This window comes from Acanthopagrus latus, chromosome 5 (genome assembly GCF_904848185.1).
Source record: "Acanthopagrus latus isolate v.2019 chromosome 5, fAcaLat1.1, whole genome shotgun sequence".
Lineage (NCBI taxonomy): Eukaryota > Metazoa > Chordata > Actinopteri > Spariformes > Sparidae > Acanthopagrus > Acanthopagrus latus.
This window is the reverse complement of record NC_051043.1, coordinates 9,108,635-9,130,193: the sequence shown is the minus strand read 5'-3', so window position 1 is coordinate 9,130,193 and position 21,559 is coordinate 9,108,635. Positions and strand designations below refer to the sequence as shown.

The window sequence follows — 21,559 nt, the reverse complement described above, 5'->3', positions numbered from 1 at the left end:
AGACACTCTTTCCCTTTCTGTTTCCGATTCTCCTTTCGTGCTTCTGTCTGCTTACCTGAATAGCCAATCAGAGTGATTTCTCTCACTGACGGGCTGCTGCCGATTCTACAATCTGCTCAAATGGCCAAGAAGCATGTGACAAGGGCTGTCCAGTACCACTGACGCTCACTGACAGCCCTGACAATGACCCTTGGCCTGGTGTCAGGCCCTTTTAGTTTCTAAGCTGATTGACATGATTGATCAGTTTCAATGATGGTCCTGAAGCAACATTAATAATGATGTTCCAGGAACACCAACATGGCAATATCAGATTGCACTGAGTTTGACATATTCTCACAGCTCTGAGCTTTGACTTCAGATACATGTTATTCCTACACTGAATTTGAGACAGGATGGGTGCCACAAGACTGGGTGAATTTGTAATAGCTCAAGCACCTGTTTAGAACATTCCACAGGTAACTGGGTTAACTGGTAGCAGGTAACAGTATCATGATCGAGTATGAGAGGGGCATCCTTGAAAAGTTCAATCATTTCCCAATCAAGGATAGGCCGAGTTTCACCACTTTGTGTTACACATGATTGGTTTGTACAACCGTTGTCCTTAAACACAGTTTGTAAATAATTGCATTCTGTTTTATTTACATTGTACACAGCATTGCAGCTGTTTAGGAATCAAGGTTGACCCAAGGGGCAGCAGTGAGTCAGCTAAGCAAAATGTGGTTTAAGCGAAGTTCCTGCTTCCCAATCAGCAGAACTCTGATTATGTGTTATAAGTTACGTCAGCTTTAAAACTGCTAGACAACCTGCTACACAACACTGAGCATGACCATCTACCCCATTTTAGTCTGTAAGTGGTTCCAACTGTGTCTGCCTTCCAATTCTAGTTTTAAGATTTTGTTCAATTTAGCTTTTTCCATTACTTACACAACAACAACTCACAGTCTCTTCCAAAGCCACACATTATTCCCCAAACCCATGCACACACACACAAAAGTTGTCCAGTGCATTTCTTGCCCTGTGTTTATTCATTGTAATGAGAAACAGGGAGAGGAGAGTGGAGGAGCAGAGTGTGCTGCAGCCAGAATAACAGACCCAACGCCAACACAAACCCAGTGTCTGACCAACACAGGAAACAATGAATCTAACAACATCAACACACTCTGACAAACAACCACTTCAGACCTCCCTGCTCCTCCCTCCTGCTCCTCCTCAACAGTCATCCAAAACACACGGGACTTCAGACTACTTTGTACACTCAGAAACTTTTCAGTGGGAGCCAGAAGTGTCAGGACAGTGTCACGGGATCCCTAAACAACTTTATTGGGTCCGGAGCGTTTTGCTTGAGCAGCGCTGGTTTCAATCTCGCAAGAATGTCAATAAGTATTTCAAGGTGTTAGAGTGAGAGCTGAAAAAAAAACAAACTAAAAAGCATTAAAAGCAGACAGCACACATCAGTATTGTCCAAAACTTCCTTCCAGCAAAAAGACAAGGAAAGAGGAAGAAACTAGTCAAATTACACAGGAGTGTTCACACACCTTCTTACTCTCCGACAAAAACTCTGAGCAGCTGACCGATCGCACTTAATCTCTCAGCCCTCTCCTGCTCTCAGGCCACACACTGTGTAAACCCACCTGCAGCCCAAGTCATTACACTGTTTAATATGTTCTGATCAGCACAGAGCAGGATTGTTTTCATTTAGCGTAATGATTGAATATCAAATAAGCAATGTACATAATTACACATTTGGTTTTAGCAAAGAGGTTATTAGTGTAAGTTAGTTTATGTTTGTGCGTGTGTGTGTGTGCACAATTAAAAAGTGGACCACAACGACACCTGTTTGCAATTGCATTCTAATCAATGTCAGGGACGTGCACTCCTTTCCTTTTTTTCCTTTCCCGACCATCTTTGTTTCTTTCTTTACTCTCTTTTAAGGTAGACAGAAAGCTGAAGTTAGGTAGAAGCTGTCTGGGAACTGATGGGTCTGCTGGAGTGGGGGAAAGGAAGGTATGGAGCAAATTAGCGGCAGAGATGGGAAAATAATGACTGTGGCATTGTGGGTAATTAGCAGGTATAGTACCTATGGAGAGTTGGGAATATAATGATGTGAGAAAGAGACAGAGAAAAGGGAGAATGAGGTGAAAAACGTGTGCCAGACTAACAAGGGGGGGGGGACTGCGTGTCTGTGTTTGTGTGTGTGTGTGTGTGTGAGGGAAATGTATGTGTAGGTGAGTTATTCGTCTTTGCAATGAAGGGATATACCATATAAGGAGAGAGAAAGAGAGGGAGAGAGAGCCGGAGCCAGGGAAAGGAGAAAAACTATAGCGTACATGTCATCCCACGTGCAGATTAGCGTGCTCAGACTGTATACAATAAAATAGCATGACCTTGGCAGGGTCAGTCTGCTCTGACAATATTTGCCAGGGCATTGTTTCAAATCAATAACTCATTAACAAAGTACAAAGGAAGTTGCTGTGGGTTTGTGGGATTCTTTATTAGAAAAGAGCGGCTGCGGGCCAGAAAGGTCATCGCTGTGACATCTCGGCTAGCCTCGCGCTGCCGCCCGGATTGTCAGGTGAAATTACTGCGAGCCATTAATTGACATAAGGCAAAGGAGAGCGGGCAGGCAGACAAGGCTGTGTTTGTTCCAGGATGACCCTGAGGTGCAGCATTTGTGTGTACGTGTAATTGTGTGTGTGTGTGTGTGTGTGTGTGTGTGTGTGTGTGTGTGTGTCTGTGTATGTCTTTATTCGGGTCAGTCTGTATCCACAACAGGGTTGTGTGCACAGAGAGAAGAGGGAGGGAGAGAGAGAGGGAGCCCTGTGGTTGGGGAGGTGCGAGGGAGGGCAGGATGGATGTGTTTGATGGTTGACCTGACTAGAAGATTGGGAGCAGGGATCTGAGACCAACTACACTGGTTCTGCCTTGAGCAAACACACAAACACCGAGGCATGTGTACACTCACAGACGTAACATGCTACACCTATCCAGAAATGCTCGCTCACTAACAAGCGCAAAATCTCACAGACTCTCTCCCTTTTTAAACTTTTACACCTGGGTGCCACGTTTGAATACAAGAAGATAAACCTGACGTTAAAACATGCCATACACCGCAGTGAGCTTGTACGGCAGCCTTAAGCTAGAAAACTTATACTCATGAAGACAGATACACAAACATTTACTTGACCACACTCACACAGGAGTACACACCAAAATACAAAGATGGCATCCAGCCAATTTGTTCTCAGCTGCAAGAAGGTGAGCTGCTCTCTGGCCCTGTTCATTGACCTCTCCTCTGACCAAGTTCAGAGGTTAATCAAGTCCCTACCTGTCCTTGGATATGCTGAGCCTTACTTCTTGGCACAACCACAGGTCAGAGGTCAAATAAACCCTGTCTGTATAATTGCTTGTGGGCCACAGATTGGGGCAAAGGGGTGAAGGTGACAAAGGGCAAAAACCCAGTCCCATAGAGAAACACAGCAGCACCATGTCCAATACAATTACCCGCGTGTGTGCTTGTGTGTCCATGTCTTAATGTTCATAATCAAGTTTTGCTATGTGTGTGCATGTGTGTAGGTGTGTGTGCCTGAACGCTAGTGAAAAGGACCTTTTGTAGTACAGTGTGAACATGGGGAAACAGAACATCATCTGCTAAACACAGACAAGGACAAGGAACTCAGCCGGCCCTTGTGGACAGCTGCAGCTGGGAATAATGGGTCTTGGAGAGGCAGGGCCTAAATAATGGATGCTCCTTCCTTTAGGAGACACACAATTTACAATCCACAACAGTGAGATCCGTGTGTGATAGAACAAGAAACCTTGTCCGTGTCACGTTCGCCACCAAGTTATTAAAAACCACAAAGACTTTAGATAGAATAACTAAAGGTAGGATGTGTGAAAAAAAAACAAACACAAAATGGTTCAACATAAGGGAATAATAAATGCGGAAACACGAAATGGAGTTGAAAACCCCAATATGTTGCTTAACTGTGGTATGAATGTACCCAAAGAATACGTGTAGCGAAAGCATGTCATAGTGAAAGCATTTAATGTCTACCGGTCTCAATCTTACAAAGAACAGAAGGAATAGTCTCAATCTGCTTCTTCAAAATGCCATTGGAGTAAGGGCCTCTCTGTCTATTTCTCTCTCTGGACATTGAAGAACTGTACAATGCAAGATGCCATAAGTATAAGCAAAAAAAAAACGATGAAAGAAAAGTATTCCAGTCATTTATAAAAATAAGTGGTGCTTAAAGGAAGGCGAAGCTCTGTTTTTTGTCCCCTTTGCTCTTTTTTTTCCCTTCTTCTTTCCAGGGCCTGCTGGCCTAATCCCAGCCAGCCAGCCTTGGGTGAACTCTTTGGAAGCTTCTTAAGCCCATGAATGTGCCTTTTGTTCCTGCCATTCCTCCGCTTGGCTGACAGAAAATAGCTAACTGGATTACTGCTAAAATTCAAAGTAAAGTGAACTCCCAAACTTCTATATGGCAAAGTGCTAAGAGAGCACCCCCCACCACCGCCCCTCCACTATCCTCATCAGCATCCTCCGATCGGACTTTCTATCCTGCCATCCCTCCCTCTGTCCGCTCTTTCTCTTCTCCCTCCTCCACCATCATCCCCCTAAACATGGCCCAGTGGTGTGTGATCTGGAGGAGAGCAGAGGAGAGGGATTAGATAAGGTTGAGAGGTTGCACACTATGAACCCAAGGCTAAAAAGTAAGATTCCTAAAAGCAGTTAAGAGCTTATTAATGTGTGTAAGGAAGCGTATTAATCAACTCAACTCTATCAGGGGGCTGTGTCTGTGTACTTGTGTGTGTATGTCAGTCTTTGTGTGTCAATGTAGTATAAAGACAAAACATGTCAAGGTAATTTTATGAGTCTCAGTTATAAAAACAGAACAAGCCATGTAGTAATTTTTGAATAATGTTGACTTTCATTATAACGCAAGGAGAAGATTTATATATTCAGGTTTGTGTGTGTGTGTGTGTGTGTGTGTGTGTGTGTGTGTGTGTGTGTGTGTGTGTGTGTGTGTGTGTGTGTGTGTGTGTGTGTGTGTGCGTGTGTCTGAAAGGCTGTGTGCAGGTGGTCTGGCAGCTCAGCGGGAGTTTGAGTGTGAGGTGTAGTGAATAAAAAAAGGTTTGTGTGTGTGTGAGTGCACGTGTCTTGGGAGGGTGCTGTGAAAAAAAAAAAAGATGAAAACAGCCTTGCTAAAGAGGTTTGATTTGATCCACCACCCACCCTGACTAACAGAGGTGAAGGAGAAAGATACAAACACGCACGCATACGCAGACACACACACACACAAATGCCCAAACCTTAGTTCTTTTTTCCACCTCCTTTACTCTTTTGTCTTCTGTCGGTATGTGTGTGTCGTGTGTGTTTGTGCGTGTGCGTGTATGCGTGTGACAGCTTACTCTGGGGCGGACAGAGGCACAGCGCTGAAGAGTAAAGCGGTGTGGGAGGAGGCATGGGCGATGGAGGCGAGGTCACACACGCTCACATCCCGCTGACTTCTGGGTCAAAGGTCAAAATTCAAGGGGCATCAACACAGGGCCGACCTGCTCACCCATTAATCTTTATCCCGAGTCCTGCAATCCCTGAATCTAAGGACAAGTGTATTTGGCTGGAAAATCTAAACCGTCTTAATGACCCCTACCTTTCTGGTTAATGAGGATAATTTTGTATTAGCCTTCTGGTCTATAAAAACAAACAAGAAAGCAAATTCTCTTATTCGGTCTCTTGGTTCTAAACGCTACACCACCATTAACTGTTGCAGACTGCTAAATCAATTAGCAATGTGCTATCTTACAGTATATTAAAAAGAAAAGTGACTTGACATGGCACAGGGCTGGTGTTTTTCTTTTCTCCTTCGATTACTCATGATGTTGTCTACCCTCAATTCCATCTCATGGAGTTGTTAAAAGCCAAGGTTGTTAAACTGCACAGTTTGACGGAGACACTGCAGTCTCAAAAAGACACACCGTTGCTGCATACCATCCTTGTCTCAATGCAACTGACCCTATCTTGCATGCATTATGCAGACGCGGGGAAAGCAAGTCGAGCCCAATATCGAGATGTGAATAATACGGCTTCCTCGTAGGATAGTGGAAACCTTGGTTGGGACTGTGTTAACGATCTTGCACTTGCTAACGCTACCGAGCGTTAAAGATTTAAAGCAAGAGGACGAGAGCGGGGGAAGAGATTTTTATGTATAAGGAGAAAAGAGAAATGGAAGAAAAAGAGATCATTATGTAACACGAGTACCATTAAAGTTACACCTTTAAAATGAAACAAGTTATTAATACACGGTTACTATGGAGCAAATTGTATATGGCATCAATGCATGCATTTTTCTATACATAATAAGGTTTTAAAAAGTATCGATACTTTTCCGATACCATGTGTTTAAACCTTTACAATCTCCGGTAATTATATATAACATATCTACAATCAAAGTGTCAACAGAGGCTGCACAGATATTAACATTATTACAAATGTGTTGGTATGTGTTCTATGATTTTTTCTGTATCAGCATTGTGTGCAGGTTGTAAAAATAAAAAATAACTTATTTTGTGTGACTTTTTTCATTTTACTGTGGTATCAAAAGAGGTATAGAGTATGTTTTTTTTATTCTAGTATTGTATCCAAGTTTAAAATCCTGCTATCGTGACAGCCTCAATACGGTCAACTGTGATGTGATATAACAAACTTGCATCTAATAAGCATTGGGTTATGCATTTTAATTTGGTATAGCTTGAAATGAAATATACATATGAGTGACAGTAGATGCAAGTTAGTTTGACTACATTACTGTGAACGACATGATGGATTATTTACCATAAGACCTGCATGTCAGAAAGTGTGAAGCAAGCTCATTGGTTGTACGACGGGAGAAACCGGCACGCACGTAAAGAAGTGCAATAGAGTAAGATAGAAGTGCAGCTAATTATCCCTTATTAGAGTGTGTGTAAAGGTACTGCCAGGGGGGGTGAGAAAAAAAAGGAGCCTACGTTGACAGCTCACACGCCGCCCGCTAGTCCCACAGCAGCCCTAACTCTTGTCAGACACCAGAGACTGACGTATTTCACACACACACACATGCACAGACACCCACCCACACAGACAAACATACATGAATTGCTGTGACGCTGCTGCCATCAACCAAAGTACGATGTAGATAATCGATGAGGACACTACTGTCGAGCCCGACGTGCTCTTAATCTTTAAAATGTTACTGAATGAAATGTCTGGACCTCCCGAAGCAGCAAATTATGAGGTGAAACAAAAGACATCTATGAAGAGGACTACCTTATTTCATTTCTCATCACTTTGGCCATATTTATTTTCCACGATTACATTTATGCAAAGGGTTGCTTCCTTTGTTTGATCACAAGGTAAGCTGGCTGAGCTAGGTGCCTCGAGCTATGTGTGCGTATATGTATATGTATGTGTGTGTGTGTGATTAGGGGATGTACGGTCAGCCTGGCATGATAAGAATGTTGCTGTGTGTTTGCAGAGTGTGTGTTAGGGAGATAATAATCCCAGCGGTCAACAAGAGTGAAGGGCCAGAGCTGCACTGACCGGCCCGCCATCTGAGAGAGAAAAAGAGTGAGAGGGAAAGAGGGAGAGGAAGAGGGAGAGAGGGAGGTAGCCATGTGGTTAACACTTGCTCACTGAGAGGCGACTGGAGCACGGCCAACCTCTTCACACACAGGCTGACCACACAAGAGCCTCTCTTTCTCCCTCTGCCTCCCATCCTCCCTTCATCCCTCGTTACCTAACGTTTCCTTCCCCAGCTTCCTCAGCTAGCCGCCTCCCGCCTTCCTCCCCCTACCACCTTCTCGCCCCTTTTGTCTCTTCCAAACTTGCCTGAATTCCTCCCTCCCGTTTTCTCACCTATGTCTCCTCTCCTTCCTCCTCCCACGACCCTAAACTGTCACTCCGTCCACCTCCCCCATCATGTGTGTGCTTGATGAACATCTATCCTTCTGTCCCTCCGCCGCAGCTCTCCAATCACCTCCTTCCTCGCCTCTCCTTTTCTGTCTCTCCTCCATCTCTCCATCCCTTCATCCGTTCCTTACTCCCTCCCTCTCCGACTTACACGTATAGGGGTCCGTTCGGTCTCCGTCTCCTTCTGTGGGTTACGGTACTTCTCATAGAATTCCCTCTTCTTTTTGCCCTCTTTGTCATCTTTGCGTTCCCTCTTTTCAGCAGGTTCATCCGAGGGCTCAGGAGGAGAGGGCAGGGGAGAGGACTTGGCTGGCTTCTCCACCTCCAGGTAGTTCTCATTGGGGTTAAGGACCAACACACCATAGCCCTCCTAAAACAAATACAAAACAGAAGTGTGTGTATTAGAGCCTTGGCATCAGCATCATGTACATCAGAAAAAAATCAGAACAAATTGTTATTTATGGCATGTATATATTTTATTATATATATATTTATATCTCTCTATTTAACTATCTATGTCTTTGTATAAGTAACACACTGTATCTGTGTTGACATTTTTATAAAACATCAAATTAAGCTTGTGGAGAAGACAAAAGGCATAACAAAGAGCAGGAAAGATTCTATAGGGGAGAGGAGTCTACATCTGCAGTATACAAATAAAAATGGATCTTCGGGTATAGATTCGAGCCTGTTAGAGTGAGAAATGTGTAAAACATTTTACCTCAAAAAAGCACCAAAAAATATTGTGTACATTTCCCATCTTATATTACTTTTGAAAATCACTGCATTAAATAAATTAAACCTAAAATGTTTCTCTTTTGTTTTCCTCTCTTGTTTTCTTTTAGAGAAAGATGACATTCACTTTGTGAAACCTACTAGAGGATGTTGTTATAACACTGAATGATAATCTGTGCTACAATGATGCTCATAAACTTTTCTGGTCAATCTAGCTGTGGCTGTGGCGCACAATGTTCAAGAAACAGCCCAGCAGTGGATATCTATGACCAAGTAAATCCATAACACTTAAGAGACACAGACTGTGAGATGACTTGGGGAAAGATGCAAATACAGACTGAAAGAAATGGCAGAGAAAGAGACAGAGGACAGAGTGTCACCGCAGGGACAAGCCTGAGAAGTAACTGGGGGATTGGAATTCAGCGCTGGTGGTTTCAGTCGGTGAGTAGCATTTAGTTACTCCAAAGGCCATGTGTCACTTAATATCAAACCCAATCGATCCAACCATCACTCAACCAAAGAGTTAGCCGCGACTGTGTACCTATCTGTGTATGCGCATGTGTTTCTGTGTATGTGACTTAAAACTTCTACAGACAGAACTACAGAAATAAAAGTTAAATCATTATGTTTTTTAAGAGCTGAGAAAGTTTTCATGCTCATATTTGAATAAATATTAATAATAATCAGCGTTTGACTTCTGAAGGCTAAAATTGAAATGGGAGCTAAAATGAGGAAAAGCGTAAGAGAAAAGATGGGTCTAATAAGAACAACTGACAGAGGGGAAATGTATTGTGGAGAAAAGGAAGTTTTCTTGTAGCCTTTGGTGACTTCTTCAACTTGGAAGCCATTTTAATTAACTGTGTTTATTGTCCAAAGCACTCCGAAACTAAAGCAGGAAATGGATGGATTCCTGTTTCACTTTGGTTGTGCTTTTTCGCACACAACCCCCTTTGTGAATACACATACACACCGCAAGACTCAAACTTATGGGTATACGCCTGTGCAAACACACACACACACACACACACAAAGGACACACAAGGAGTATGAAAAACATTGGTCTTGACAAAAAGACCTTTAGGAGATGTGAGCAGGAGTTAAGAGAGGCAGCTTCCTCCGCAGATCGCCATCACACACACACACACACACACACACACACACACACACACACACACACACACACACACACACACACACACTCACTATCTCCTCAAAGCCGCACGTCTCCTCTTCCTTAATAAGTGTTAACACAATGTGCATGTCTTCCCCTGACGCAGCATGAGTGTGTGTCCCTCCTGTGCCCATCGACATCAAACCTGCCACACACCCCTTCCCTTAGCACCTGCCGTGTGTTGACAACGGCAAAATGACACTTTCTCACTTCTGCAGATTATAAAATTAGTATGATTCTCACTACTTTTCAGATGCGGCAAAGCTCTCATTCCCTTGCCGGACATATCTGTAAAGTAAAATCTCAAAGAAAATGGACCTAAAAAAAATCTGAAATTATTAGAACTGGGTATGATTACATTTAAATTACGTGTTAAAATTATCATTATTATAAACTATTACATCAGCTTCTTTTTGTCACTGAAAATTCAGAAAATGTATTTTGAAATTATAATTTCAGCTTTAAACAATTTCCTGCTACATAATGGAATATGTATAATAATGGAATGAAGTTTTGAATTTCACTCCAAGGCAACGCAGGTCTAAGTGTAATTTAGCGAATGATTTATCACTTTGAAAACACAACATGTCCATGTCATAGTTTGTATGCAAATTCTAGGTGGAGGATGTGTCTAAAAACCTGGATTTTTATTAGTCTGTGTGTATGTAAAGCAGCAAAAGTCAAGTTATAGAGGCTCTGGATGAGGATCTATTAAGGAGACTTAATTCAGCCTTTAGACATCACTGAGACATTTACACACAAATACAGAAGTTCAGACATGCAAGCGCACATTCAGACAGATGAATCGCCTGATGAAAAAGAAACAAGAGCAAGTGGAGGAAGAAGTGAGCGGACGAGACAGAGGAGAAAGAGTGAAAAGCAGAGAAGAGAGATATAGATAGACGGTGAAAGGATAAGACAAACATTGATAAAGAAGGAGAGACAGAGAGATGGAGCCTAACCAGATCCACACCAGCTTTGTGCCACTGCCCACTGGTGGCAGCCTGATAAAATAACTGACAAGACCAGTTCAGCTTATGGCAGCAACATCATAAAAACAAGATAACATGTAAAATCAGTGAGCAGTTCAATTAAATATTAATCAATAAAAACTTCAACATGAAAAAGCTACACAATGACAACATGGAAAGCATGATGTGCTGTCAACAAATTTCCGACTGACACAAGGACAGAGAGACTGAACAAAAAACAAAAGAACGATGCAACGCTGCGTTTAACCACCTTCACATCACCTTTCCCCTAATCCTAGTTCACGAGGCCAAGAGTTAATGGTTTAACAACACTGGTCCACACGTTCTGATGCTAACCCCGAGTGGCCTACAACCGTGTTTAGTCTTCAGTGCTCTTACCTCTAACCCTTACTGGTCAATAACCCTTCCTGGCCTTAAGCATACCATTGGTAACCTCGAGTGGCCGAGTCCCTAGCCTCCAGCATCCTTATGCTCACCCTGAGTGGCCTATAGCCTATGGCCTTTCCATTCCTTTGGAGAGGCTAACACACCTAACCCAGCTAACAGTGCTAACCCTTTCAGCTGTCCAGTCACCCAGAAGGACATTGCTGTAAAGGCGATCAGTGTCGTTGGCGTACTTAGTCTGGAGGAGCAGGGCCGCTGAGTTCACCTCGACGTCGGAAACCATCATTTATTTGAACACTGAGAGGTCTGTGTTAGTGTCAGACACTTCCTCCTCTTATTCTTCCCTCCATCAACTAAATATACAACAATGACTCTAATGCTGGTGAATGGAGCAAAGCAAAGCAATAGGGAAAATGTGAACAAATTATAATTATACCTTAAATTGAAATAAGGCTCTTTCATACATGTAATTTTTGTATGTTTTTTTTCTTACGATAACAAAACTTCAAAGATAACGTTCTTATTAAATTGTCTAATTGAATATATGAAATATATCTACATGAAAAATAACCAAGTCTTTGAGAAAAAAAATGGTATTAAAATTAAAAACAGCATCATGTCAATGCTATCCCTAAATCCCACAGAATTAATGTTAATCATCCAAGTCTTTGCATTGGTTTGTGACAGCTAAATCTCCCCATACATCTCGCCATCATTGTGTCTCTAGCTAACTGTTAAGTCTCTCCCAGATACACACACACACTGGATACACCTGCTAAATCTGATCTTTGTGTTGTGATGTGCTGTCAAAGTTTGAATCTTACACAAATGCACAATGCAAACCTTAGGTCACCCCGCTTTTTATACCACTAAATCTCTCTCTCACACATTGCTAACATTGGGTCACATTGCCTTTGTCCTATACACACACGCTGCCTCAAATGAAACGCGCACACACAGTTCTCTAGCGTTGGGTCAATCTTGTCTTTCTGCTGCAGTATGCAGGCTAAGTCTCTTCCCATGCCCTGTGGGTGCCCCTGTGCCACCACCACACTGAGTCCCTGCCCTGGGGCCAGCGGTCAAGAGGGTCGCCCCGACCCCTCTGGAGGGGGGGGCACCCCGACCCCCATCACCCGCTCCGGACGCTCCTTAGTGCTCCTTTGTTGGCCTGTCCCGCACCAGATAGCACAACAAAGGCTGCCGCTGCTACGGAAACCAGGGCTGTCTCATCATCGGGATGAAACCCTTCCTCCGCCATCGCCCGATCTCCCCGAACGCAGCATTGTAAAGCTGTTCAAAAAACAGAATGCTCCTCCATATCTGCAACATATTGAAATAATATTAAATAAGACAACAGATAAATAAGAAGCCGTAATGTAAATTTCATGATATTTAGCATTATTTGCATTTACCATTACTGTCCATTAACTGGAGCCACACTTTGCTGTCTTAACAATATTGCCAATACTCTTTGATGACAATGATGTGTCCTCTTCACGGCCAAATTAGATGCCGCTTGTCCACTAGAACTTTGATGGTAACAGATCATTATTTTCCCTTCCAGTCGCATTATTTGAAAAGAAGGCGGAATGGGTGTGTGCGTGCGTGTGTGTGTCTGTGTGTTTGTGTGTCCCTGTGAACACGGGTACACAAGTGCAAGGGAGAGTAAATAAGATGTCCCTTTAAGACAGCAGCACCTCTACTTTTTCCAGTGGCGTTGTAATGAAATGAAATGTGTCTAATGTGCGGGAGCGGGGAGTGAGGCGGCCGGAGTGAGAGGGTGTTTCATCTGTGCGTGTGGAGCTCAGCAAAGCTTTGATGTGAGAGCTCTCATGTAGTGAGCAGGGCTTTGGGCACAGGGAAAAGGACAGCACTTGACAGGTACAAAGCATGGCTGATAGAGGTCACGGGTGCATGCAGTGAGGAAAGTGAATGGTATGGTTGCGTAAATTTAAGGTTTTATGTGTGGCTGTTGGCTGAATGAGGCGTATAAATGTTCTTCTTCGCATTGCACTTGTATTTTAGTGTATTTATGTATAAGTGTGCATTCATCTTACATTTCAAGAATTACCGTGCGGTCTATAGGTGTCCACTGAAAATGGATCTCGGGCAGCTTACTTTATTAGCTTTTCTGTCGGGGGGCAAACGGCGCTCCCTTTTATCAGCAGCCGTCGCTCCACTTCCTTGTTTCTGCAATACGCAGCTCCCGATTCGCTACTCAGGCTTGACTGACAAGGGGGAAAGGGTCACCCAGCATGGCATACCCAATAAGAGGATGAGGAGGGGTGGGATGTCTGCAGGCTACAGTCGTGTTTGAGATCTGAACGAGGCACAATGGCTGACCGAGAAGAAAGGCTAAGATGGAAAATAAGCGACGGCGAAGCGTCCTTGTCACAATTTGTTTACATTTCAGTTAGTAGTGGCTGAAGTGACATCAGATACAAGTAAAAATAAGGAGGGAGTCAATAAAAGCACACTGTTCCTCAATAAAGAGGTATGAAGCAGCTGAGAGGGTAGGTAAATACTGTAATAACAAGTCTCCCTCTCTGTCAGGGCCACCCTGCTCCGTGTGACCTTGTCTGTCTCCGTCTCTACGTGAGCTTTTTTTTGCATGCAGGGCCCCTTTATCCATCCGATCCCCATCTTTTCTCCCTCTCTCTCTCTTACTTTTCCCCCACTCCCCCTCTCCCCGCAGCTGAGATACCACACAGATCGCACAGTAATGTCAGATTAAGTCACGGTGCCCCCTTTCTCATTTTAACACAGCACCAGTCTGAGACCCCCCATACCCAGCAAACACACAGCTACGTTTCTGTGAGAGCAGAAGGGTGTGAGGGAGCTTACTGTACCAGTGGGGCTATGAAAAGACATGTGTGGATTGTAGGGGTGATGTGAGAGGCGATGAGACGGGATTGTCATCAGCCTGTCAGCACAAAATCAATCATCCTCTTGATAACTACAGATTCCCAAGGGGCCATGCAAGTATTTGGAGAAGAGATCTAAATGTTACTAAATAATATTATCGTAGCATTTATATTTAATTTTAAAAAGACAACAAAATGTAAAGGCTGATGAGAAAAATAACAAAATAATGAGCTGAAATTACAACATTGGTTAGGCATGTTAAACCTAAATTGTCATAAATCCCAATGCATGCCTATGAGATACGTGTGTTTGACGTACATTTTTTGCGATCCTCAGCTTGACCCCACATCCCTGTATGTTTAAGCAATCAATTGAACTGCCAACACAAATGTTTACTTAGGAAAAGTAAGACAAACTGGAGCTTCATCTCCCCATCTGCCCCCTGAGTTAATTTTAAACAAATTGCCCACTGCATGGATTTCTCCTCTAATAAAGAGTACACATTTAATTAAGTTTCTCTAAATTCGACTTTTAACTCCCGAGTTCAAAGACTGTATTTGGTGTTTGCTTCCACTAATGTAGTCATACACTAATTTGGTCAAAGTAAATAAGACTCGGTGGTAATGATTGTCTTTTTCTTGATCTTAATGAGCACAAATAGTTTAGGTCAGAATGAGACGCTAACCTTTTGAGCAAGTCAAGTAGTCGTGTCTGTAATAAGCAGCAGCATTTTTAACCTTGGCATGGATGTCTGGGCTCATTTGGATATTGTTTATATGTGGAGCTGAATATTTATAAATGAGTTCAAAGTGGAGCAGTGGGGTGGAGGAAGTGAAGAGAATAGCACAGCTTCTGATCCCTGATGCCTCAGCTTCTTTTCATGCTCGCATTTACATTTCTTTCTCTCTGTTTCACTTTCTGTTTCTCTTTTCCTGTCTCGCTCCACACGATCTGTCTATTTTCAGCACCTAAGTAAAAGGATAGACATAAAGCCGCTCGCACAGACACTGATGAGTAACTCACTCTGTGCAACGCCAAAGCCAGCTTACGTGTCAATTATTTACCATAGTTGAAGTCTGTGAATCTGTGAAGTTCAATGGTTGTTCAAGCATCTGAGCGTCTGGCCAGACACACACGCATAAACACACACGCAGACACACACGTACAATACACACACAGAGTTCGGAGGCCTGCTTCATCTGCTCGCAGCACGACACACACAGAGGGAGGTGCAGGGCTGGGGGTGGGGGTTGCTAGATTGGGGGTGGATGTAGCATTAATCACCGTCCAGGTGGAAATTGTCAGAGTTATCGATTGTGCAAGTAAATGTTACACAAGTCATTTGTCAATTTCTTTTTTCTTTTTTTTTTTATACACAAGACTTACGTGTCATTCACAAAGAGGCAACTGCGAATATAAACTCATACAGCGGTCTCACCAGCTGTGTAATAGCAGACATCCAAATATTTGAATGGTTCTGAAAGTTTGAGCATAACTTTTAATTTTTTGTCTATTTTATATTGCATATTTTTACAATCATGCACATAATTTCAGACAAACTGAAATATTATAATATCCCATGTCTCTACCAGCAGTGATCAAATCAGCTGCATTATAAATTAATAGCATTTTCAGTATACTTTAATATTATCATACACGTGCTTGCCACATACACAGCGGAGGAAATACAGTAAGCAGGAAGAGTCCTCAGCACACAGAGAGAAAGCTATGGGGAAATAAATACAGGAGGCTTTTTCTGACGCCGTTAGCATTTTGATTTATATATTCTATATTGTCTCCCCTAAGCATACACATGTATTTTTAATGAGGGCACAGAGAGATATAGATCATGGAATGATAGGTGTCTCCCTGTCCTCCTGCCTAACTATTTAATGTATAAATCAGGGAGCGAGGCGAGCAGAGAGGGGGAGGCAGAGCAGCCACAAAAAGAGAAGAGGAGGAGGAGTGGAGGCATCCCAGGAGCAACCCTGTCCTGAAGGCCACTAATAACTGTACACGGAAGGAAGGAAGACAGACAAATCCTGAGTTCAATGGGCCTAGGAAGGAAGGAATTGGTGCTAAATGAAGATGATAATGATAATGATTATGGTTATAACGAGATATTTGGGCTGCTATTCCAAATCTCATTTCTGAGCAAAATTGGACAAAAATAAGGAATCTGACCTCTGCAGTGACAATGAAATATCCAACGATAACTCTGAATGAGACCAAAAAGAGAGTGCTGCGCTTAGTTCAGGTGAAGTCAAAAAATCCCACCACCATGTGAATTCTTCAAGAGCACTGTCGATGAATGTTTCTACTTTACCATCTGGACAGGTAGTTAGTGTGTTAACACACATGAACACACACACGGTGGGTGCGAGACGCACGGCCATATGTACAGACTGAGCCAGCCGGGGTCAATGGCAGGACACCTCTAAACATTGCAGACACATGAACACATGTATGCATGCATGTGTTGGTAGGGACTGACGCACATACCCACTGCCATGGTAAAATAATACACAAGAAAATGTGTGTGTATGCCATGGTAAATTAGAAAAACGGAGATTTCAATACTGGCAAATATGGAAATAACATCTTATATTTAAATGTAGTTAACAGATGATGATTTAAGAACATCTATGTAGCATGTGCTATTTTGTGCACATTTTTTGCAAATTGCTATCATGATAAAAAATAAAGTAAAAAGGACAGTATGGTTAACTCCACATTCAGGTTGGAGTTCTCAGTTGTGCTGATAAATGTGTAGGTGTGCTGCGATTGGTGTCATCTACTAGTAAACGACGCTGTGTTGGTGAATAATGAGACTGTGCTGTTGCGTCCAGGGTATGACTTTTACTGAACATCATAGGACCACTATGACCTTCATGGGTCAAAGGTCAAAGAGGAATCCCCTCACCCCTGCCCCGTTATTGTGACCTAGGAGGGCGAGCCACAGAGAGAACTGGTGGTCCTGTCGATGTTACTGACTGCTGCTATGTGAGATGTGTGTGATATTTCATGTTAAGAGTGACCTTTCATGAGATGAAATTTGCTATCTTATGTGTAAAAGATCCCTCTCTATCTACTGTGGTATTGTAGACGATGAGAGTGTAAGAGGCTGCGATAATGCAACTGGCAAATAAATGTGACGTCCACGTTATTACACACACAACCACAATGACACACGCACACAATCCAGAGGACCAAGAGTCTAACCTCTCTCTAAGTGGAGCTGCACCACAGGTCCATGAGTCAGGGGAGGTCGCCACAGCCAATCACAAGCTGTGTTTGAAGTGTGAAGGGTAAACACTATGGCTGCTCTGTCCTGCCATTTACTCTGCTTATTTTCACAGGATGTAACCTAGAAAAGAGGTGCCGGAGAATATAGTGTATCTGTGTGTGCGTACACATGCATGTCTGTGTGTTCCAGCACATTTTCCATAGTGTCATTACCACATGGCCGGGGTTATGCTTCGCAGCACACACATGGAGCTACGCATGTATGTTGGAATCCCCTTCATCCTCTCGCCGTACGGCTAAATACACGAAGAGAAATCCACGCTGTGGCAACCAAGGAAACCATGCATGGAGCAATAGACATTTTCCTATTAACCCGATGTAGCCTTCAAAAACGGTTGAGAGCAATTTACCATGGAAAGCGGCTGTAAAACACATCCTCTCTCTTCAGCTCTCTCTCTCTCACACACACAGAGCAACCCACTCAACCCCACCGCCACCACAACCCTCACTAGAAGCTCTTTCAAATCTAATACTTTTTTTTAAGACCACCTGTTGTCTATTATTTTTACATACTGCTTTTCTCATAAATCATAACACTCTGTAATTAATCAAGCTGTCAAAACAGGGACCGGAGGTCACCTGGAGAGGTCGAAGGTGGTTGCAGGGTGGTTGGAGGTCAGGGTCACACCGCATTCCTCATTATCAAGTTGGGATGGGAGAGGGGCCAGGCAAACAAAAGCGAAAGCAGATGGAGGGGGGGGGGGGACAGATGAAAAAGAGAGCTAGAGAGGGAGAGAGGGAGAGAGGGAGAGAGGGAGAAGGAGAAATTGACAAAGAAAAGTGAAAGAAGCTGTCAGCTGCCTACAGACAGGGGAGGCGATTCTGAGGAGGGAGATGTCACATAAAGAGGTGGAAAAAAGGGAAGAGAAAAAAAGAAAGGCATGAAATAAGAACAAAAGAAATATACAAGATGTTTCTACTGTATAGACCTGAAATTGGCTGCAGAGAGGAGAAAGAGAAAAGAAGGAGGTAGGGTTGTGTGAGAAAATAGGGAATCAGCTGTGGAAGTATGATTGTTATCTCGTTCTCTCTCCTAGTCAGTGTGTGTGTGTGTGTGTGTGTGTGTGTGGCTGTGGGTGATGAGGCAGACTGATATCTCTCTCAGAGGAGTGTGTATCGGTGTCTCAGTGGGTTGAGAGCCAGTTCAGAAACAGGACCACGGGCCTGGAGTGGCATGTCACAGACTCCACAGTACACACTGCTGATTAGATCACACTGATTAGACTGGCACATATACACACAAACACACACAGACACAGACATGCACACAAACACACACACACACACACACCAGACTAATCATCACAGACGAATGAAGAAGCTGAATGAATGTGCTGTGCGTGTTTCTTTGGCCATCACTAGGAAAGTTGTCTTCTTTGGGAAATTACAGAAACTAAAAAATCAACACTATCATATTAGGTTAATGAAAGTTAATTCCTGGTTCCCTTAGTCATATGAAGTATGGCGTGTGAGGCAAAATGTGTTGACAATCAAGTAAAGCGATTTATCTCATTATGTTGAGTGTTAATATGCTATGTGAAGTTATGGGTGCACAATCAACGAGATGAAAAAAAAAAAAAAAAACTCAAAGAAGCAAAATGTTCACTAGGGGGGATGAAGCACCAGGAGAGATGACTGGAGTGACGGAGAGAGGAAAAGATTAGAAAAAAGGAACAATTTAAAAAGTGCAAATGCCGCGGAACTCCTCGCGCTGTGTTCGCGCCCCCTCCTCCCCTGTGTGGAGCATGAATTCTCAGGCGTGGCTCGCTCTATCAAAAACATCACTCTTGAATGAGGCGCCGACCATTGCGCAAAATTAGCTGTCACCCTTTCCTCAAAATCTTTGTTAATCTTGTTTCCAGTGTTTGCGGATTTATCAGCACATGCATCAATGTCAGCTCCTTGGTTACTGAGCCGCAGTACTTGGGAGAAGATATAATTAAAAATGTTTGGGGCGTGGGGGGCGGGAGGGGAGGGCTGCTGAGGAGCGGGAGCGCTAGGAAAAGACGGGGCGGGGGGGGCGGGTTGTCTGGGAGGAGGAAGGTGAAGTCTTCCTCTCGTCTTGTAGTTTCCCCTGGGAGCCTGTGGAACACAGAGCCAGTGATAACAGACAAACGGGCTGGGCCGCGCCTCTCTTCCTCTCCCTCTCTTGCTCATTCCCTGGTATCACTCTGGTCAGCGTGTGCTGCTATCTCTTTAATGACGCAAGCTCCACTGATCTGGCCTCGGACGGGAAACTGGTCTCATTGTTAACAGCCACTTGACACAGAGGAAAACAACAGCCAAATGCACCCATCTACTGATATTATGGCCTTATCACCAATTTAATGCACAACGAACCCATCCAGAGGGGTTCCCACATGGGTGTCATGGCTGCGGGGAAGGATGAGCAGAGAGATATTCAGTGAGTACATGATGTGAATGGATATCATTTTGGAGAGAGGAACCGTGAGTTAATAAAAAAATCAGACATCCATAATGACTAACTCGTGCAACTGAAATTCTATGATCAGTTTGCGTGTTAAACTCCACTTTGACATCTGGAGGCGCTGTGATGAATTACACTTAGACACCACAGCTCGGTCCTTGATGTGTTTCCAGCACATCTCTTATTATCATGTGGCTTTTCAAAAACCATCACTTGCCCGTCCAACTCGCGTCAAGGGACGAGGGACATCATGCATTAGAAATTCAACGTCCAAGTCTCCCCTGCTAACTCGCAGATACAGACACACATCCGGCACACACATACACGCAAAACCACAGGCACACACCCCCTTCTGGGAGCACTGTTGTGATGCGGAGACATCCCGGAGAGCTGTGCCCACAGTACCAGCAGGTTTCAGAGCTGCATGGACAGAACTCTGGCCACAGACATGACAGCTCCGGAGACAGCTCGGGAAGATGACAGACACATGTTTAAAACATAGTGCATAAATGCAAACCCCTTATGAGATGACACCTACCAGAGCGGCCCTCTGTCTTTCTCCCAAAAGATTGGGGTGTCAAAGAATGCGACAACTGTGCGCCCTTGTGCGTGAATATCTGATACAGAAATTGGAAAAAGAACACAGGACAGTGTGTGTGTGTGTGCGTGTGTGCGTGCGCATGCACATCTAATGTGGCCAAATATGGGTGTCAAACTTTAGCTTGCTTGTGGCCATATGTGCAGGAAGGGGCATGATGATAGTTCAGAATTTTTAGAGTCAAAATAGGTATCCAACTTTGGCGTGAGTGCCATGGTTTTCCAGACCAAAGTTTACAGGTCTCTGAGACAAGAATAAGTCAGTCCCATGTCAGAGGCCTTTCCATGATGTTAGGAATAGAGGGTGAACAGTAGGATTGCTCAAGCCTTAACCTCTCACCATGCCTGATACAACATGTCAGCAGTGACAGCAGAGCTTTTTATCCATGCTCACATCTTCTTCTCTCCTCCTCAGGCTCTTCTTCCTCCCTCTTTTTCTCCTCCATCCAGGCCTTTAAGTGCGGTCTGGCAGGTTTGGCTGGGAGGTCGCGTATTCCCCCTCTTCATTAGTGAGAAAATGGACTCTGGTAAACGCTTGTTAAAGCCCTTACCTACACTCCCCCAGTTAATGGGAGTGATCCATTTGTGTCCGTTTCTGCCTGACAAGGCTTTACTGGAAGATTAATAGTGCGGTGTCAGGCCACGGCCACCCTCTGTCCCGTTCTCATTTCCTTTCTTCTGGGACGCACACATGCAATAATGGAGCCCCGTCTTTTGTTGTAACACCATGATTAGCCAGGGAGAAAAAAAGCACAGGAATGAAAGAATGAGAGAAATGGAGGAGAGAAGGGGAAAACAAAAGGAATGTAAGAAAAAATACTCTTTCCTTCATGACATGGTACAAGAGTAGGGTTTAAGGTTGTGAATTACTGGCACTTGACAGTGGCATATTATTAATTAATCTCCATGTGAGGTGAAGAGATGTAATGAATCACTTATGAATATTTCCTCTGTTTTAAAGGCTGGTCTTATCTTGGCATGATCCAGAGAGAGGTCTTAGAAAGAGTTGACGATGGAATGTATGTCAGAAAAAGAGACAGAGAAAGGGAACACCATGGGAGAAATAATAGAGACAGAAAAAAGACAGAGAGAGGGAGTGAGAGAAAGGAGTAGGGAGAAGTCCTTAAAGGGCCACC

At 43.6% G+C, this 21,559-nt stretch overlaps 1 protein-coding gene across 4 annotated transcripts in view; it reads right to left on the bottom strand.

The window, feature by feature from the left end:
• Window positions 1–21,559, bottom strand: part of fam172a (family with sequence similarity 172 member A) — a 154,103-nt gene that overhangs the window by 83,470 nt on the left and 49,074 nt on the right. For all 4 annotated transcript variants that reach the window (XM_037098754.1, XM_037098756.1, XM_037098758.1 and 1 more), the window contains exon 7: window positions 8,097–8,315. In XM_037098754.1, coding sequence (XP_036954649.1) covers window positions 8,097–8,315 — 219 coding nt within the window. The remainder of the gene's footprint in view (window positions 1–8,096; window positions 8,316–21,559) is intronic.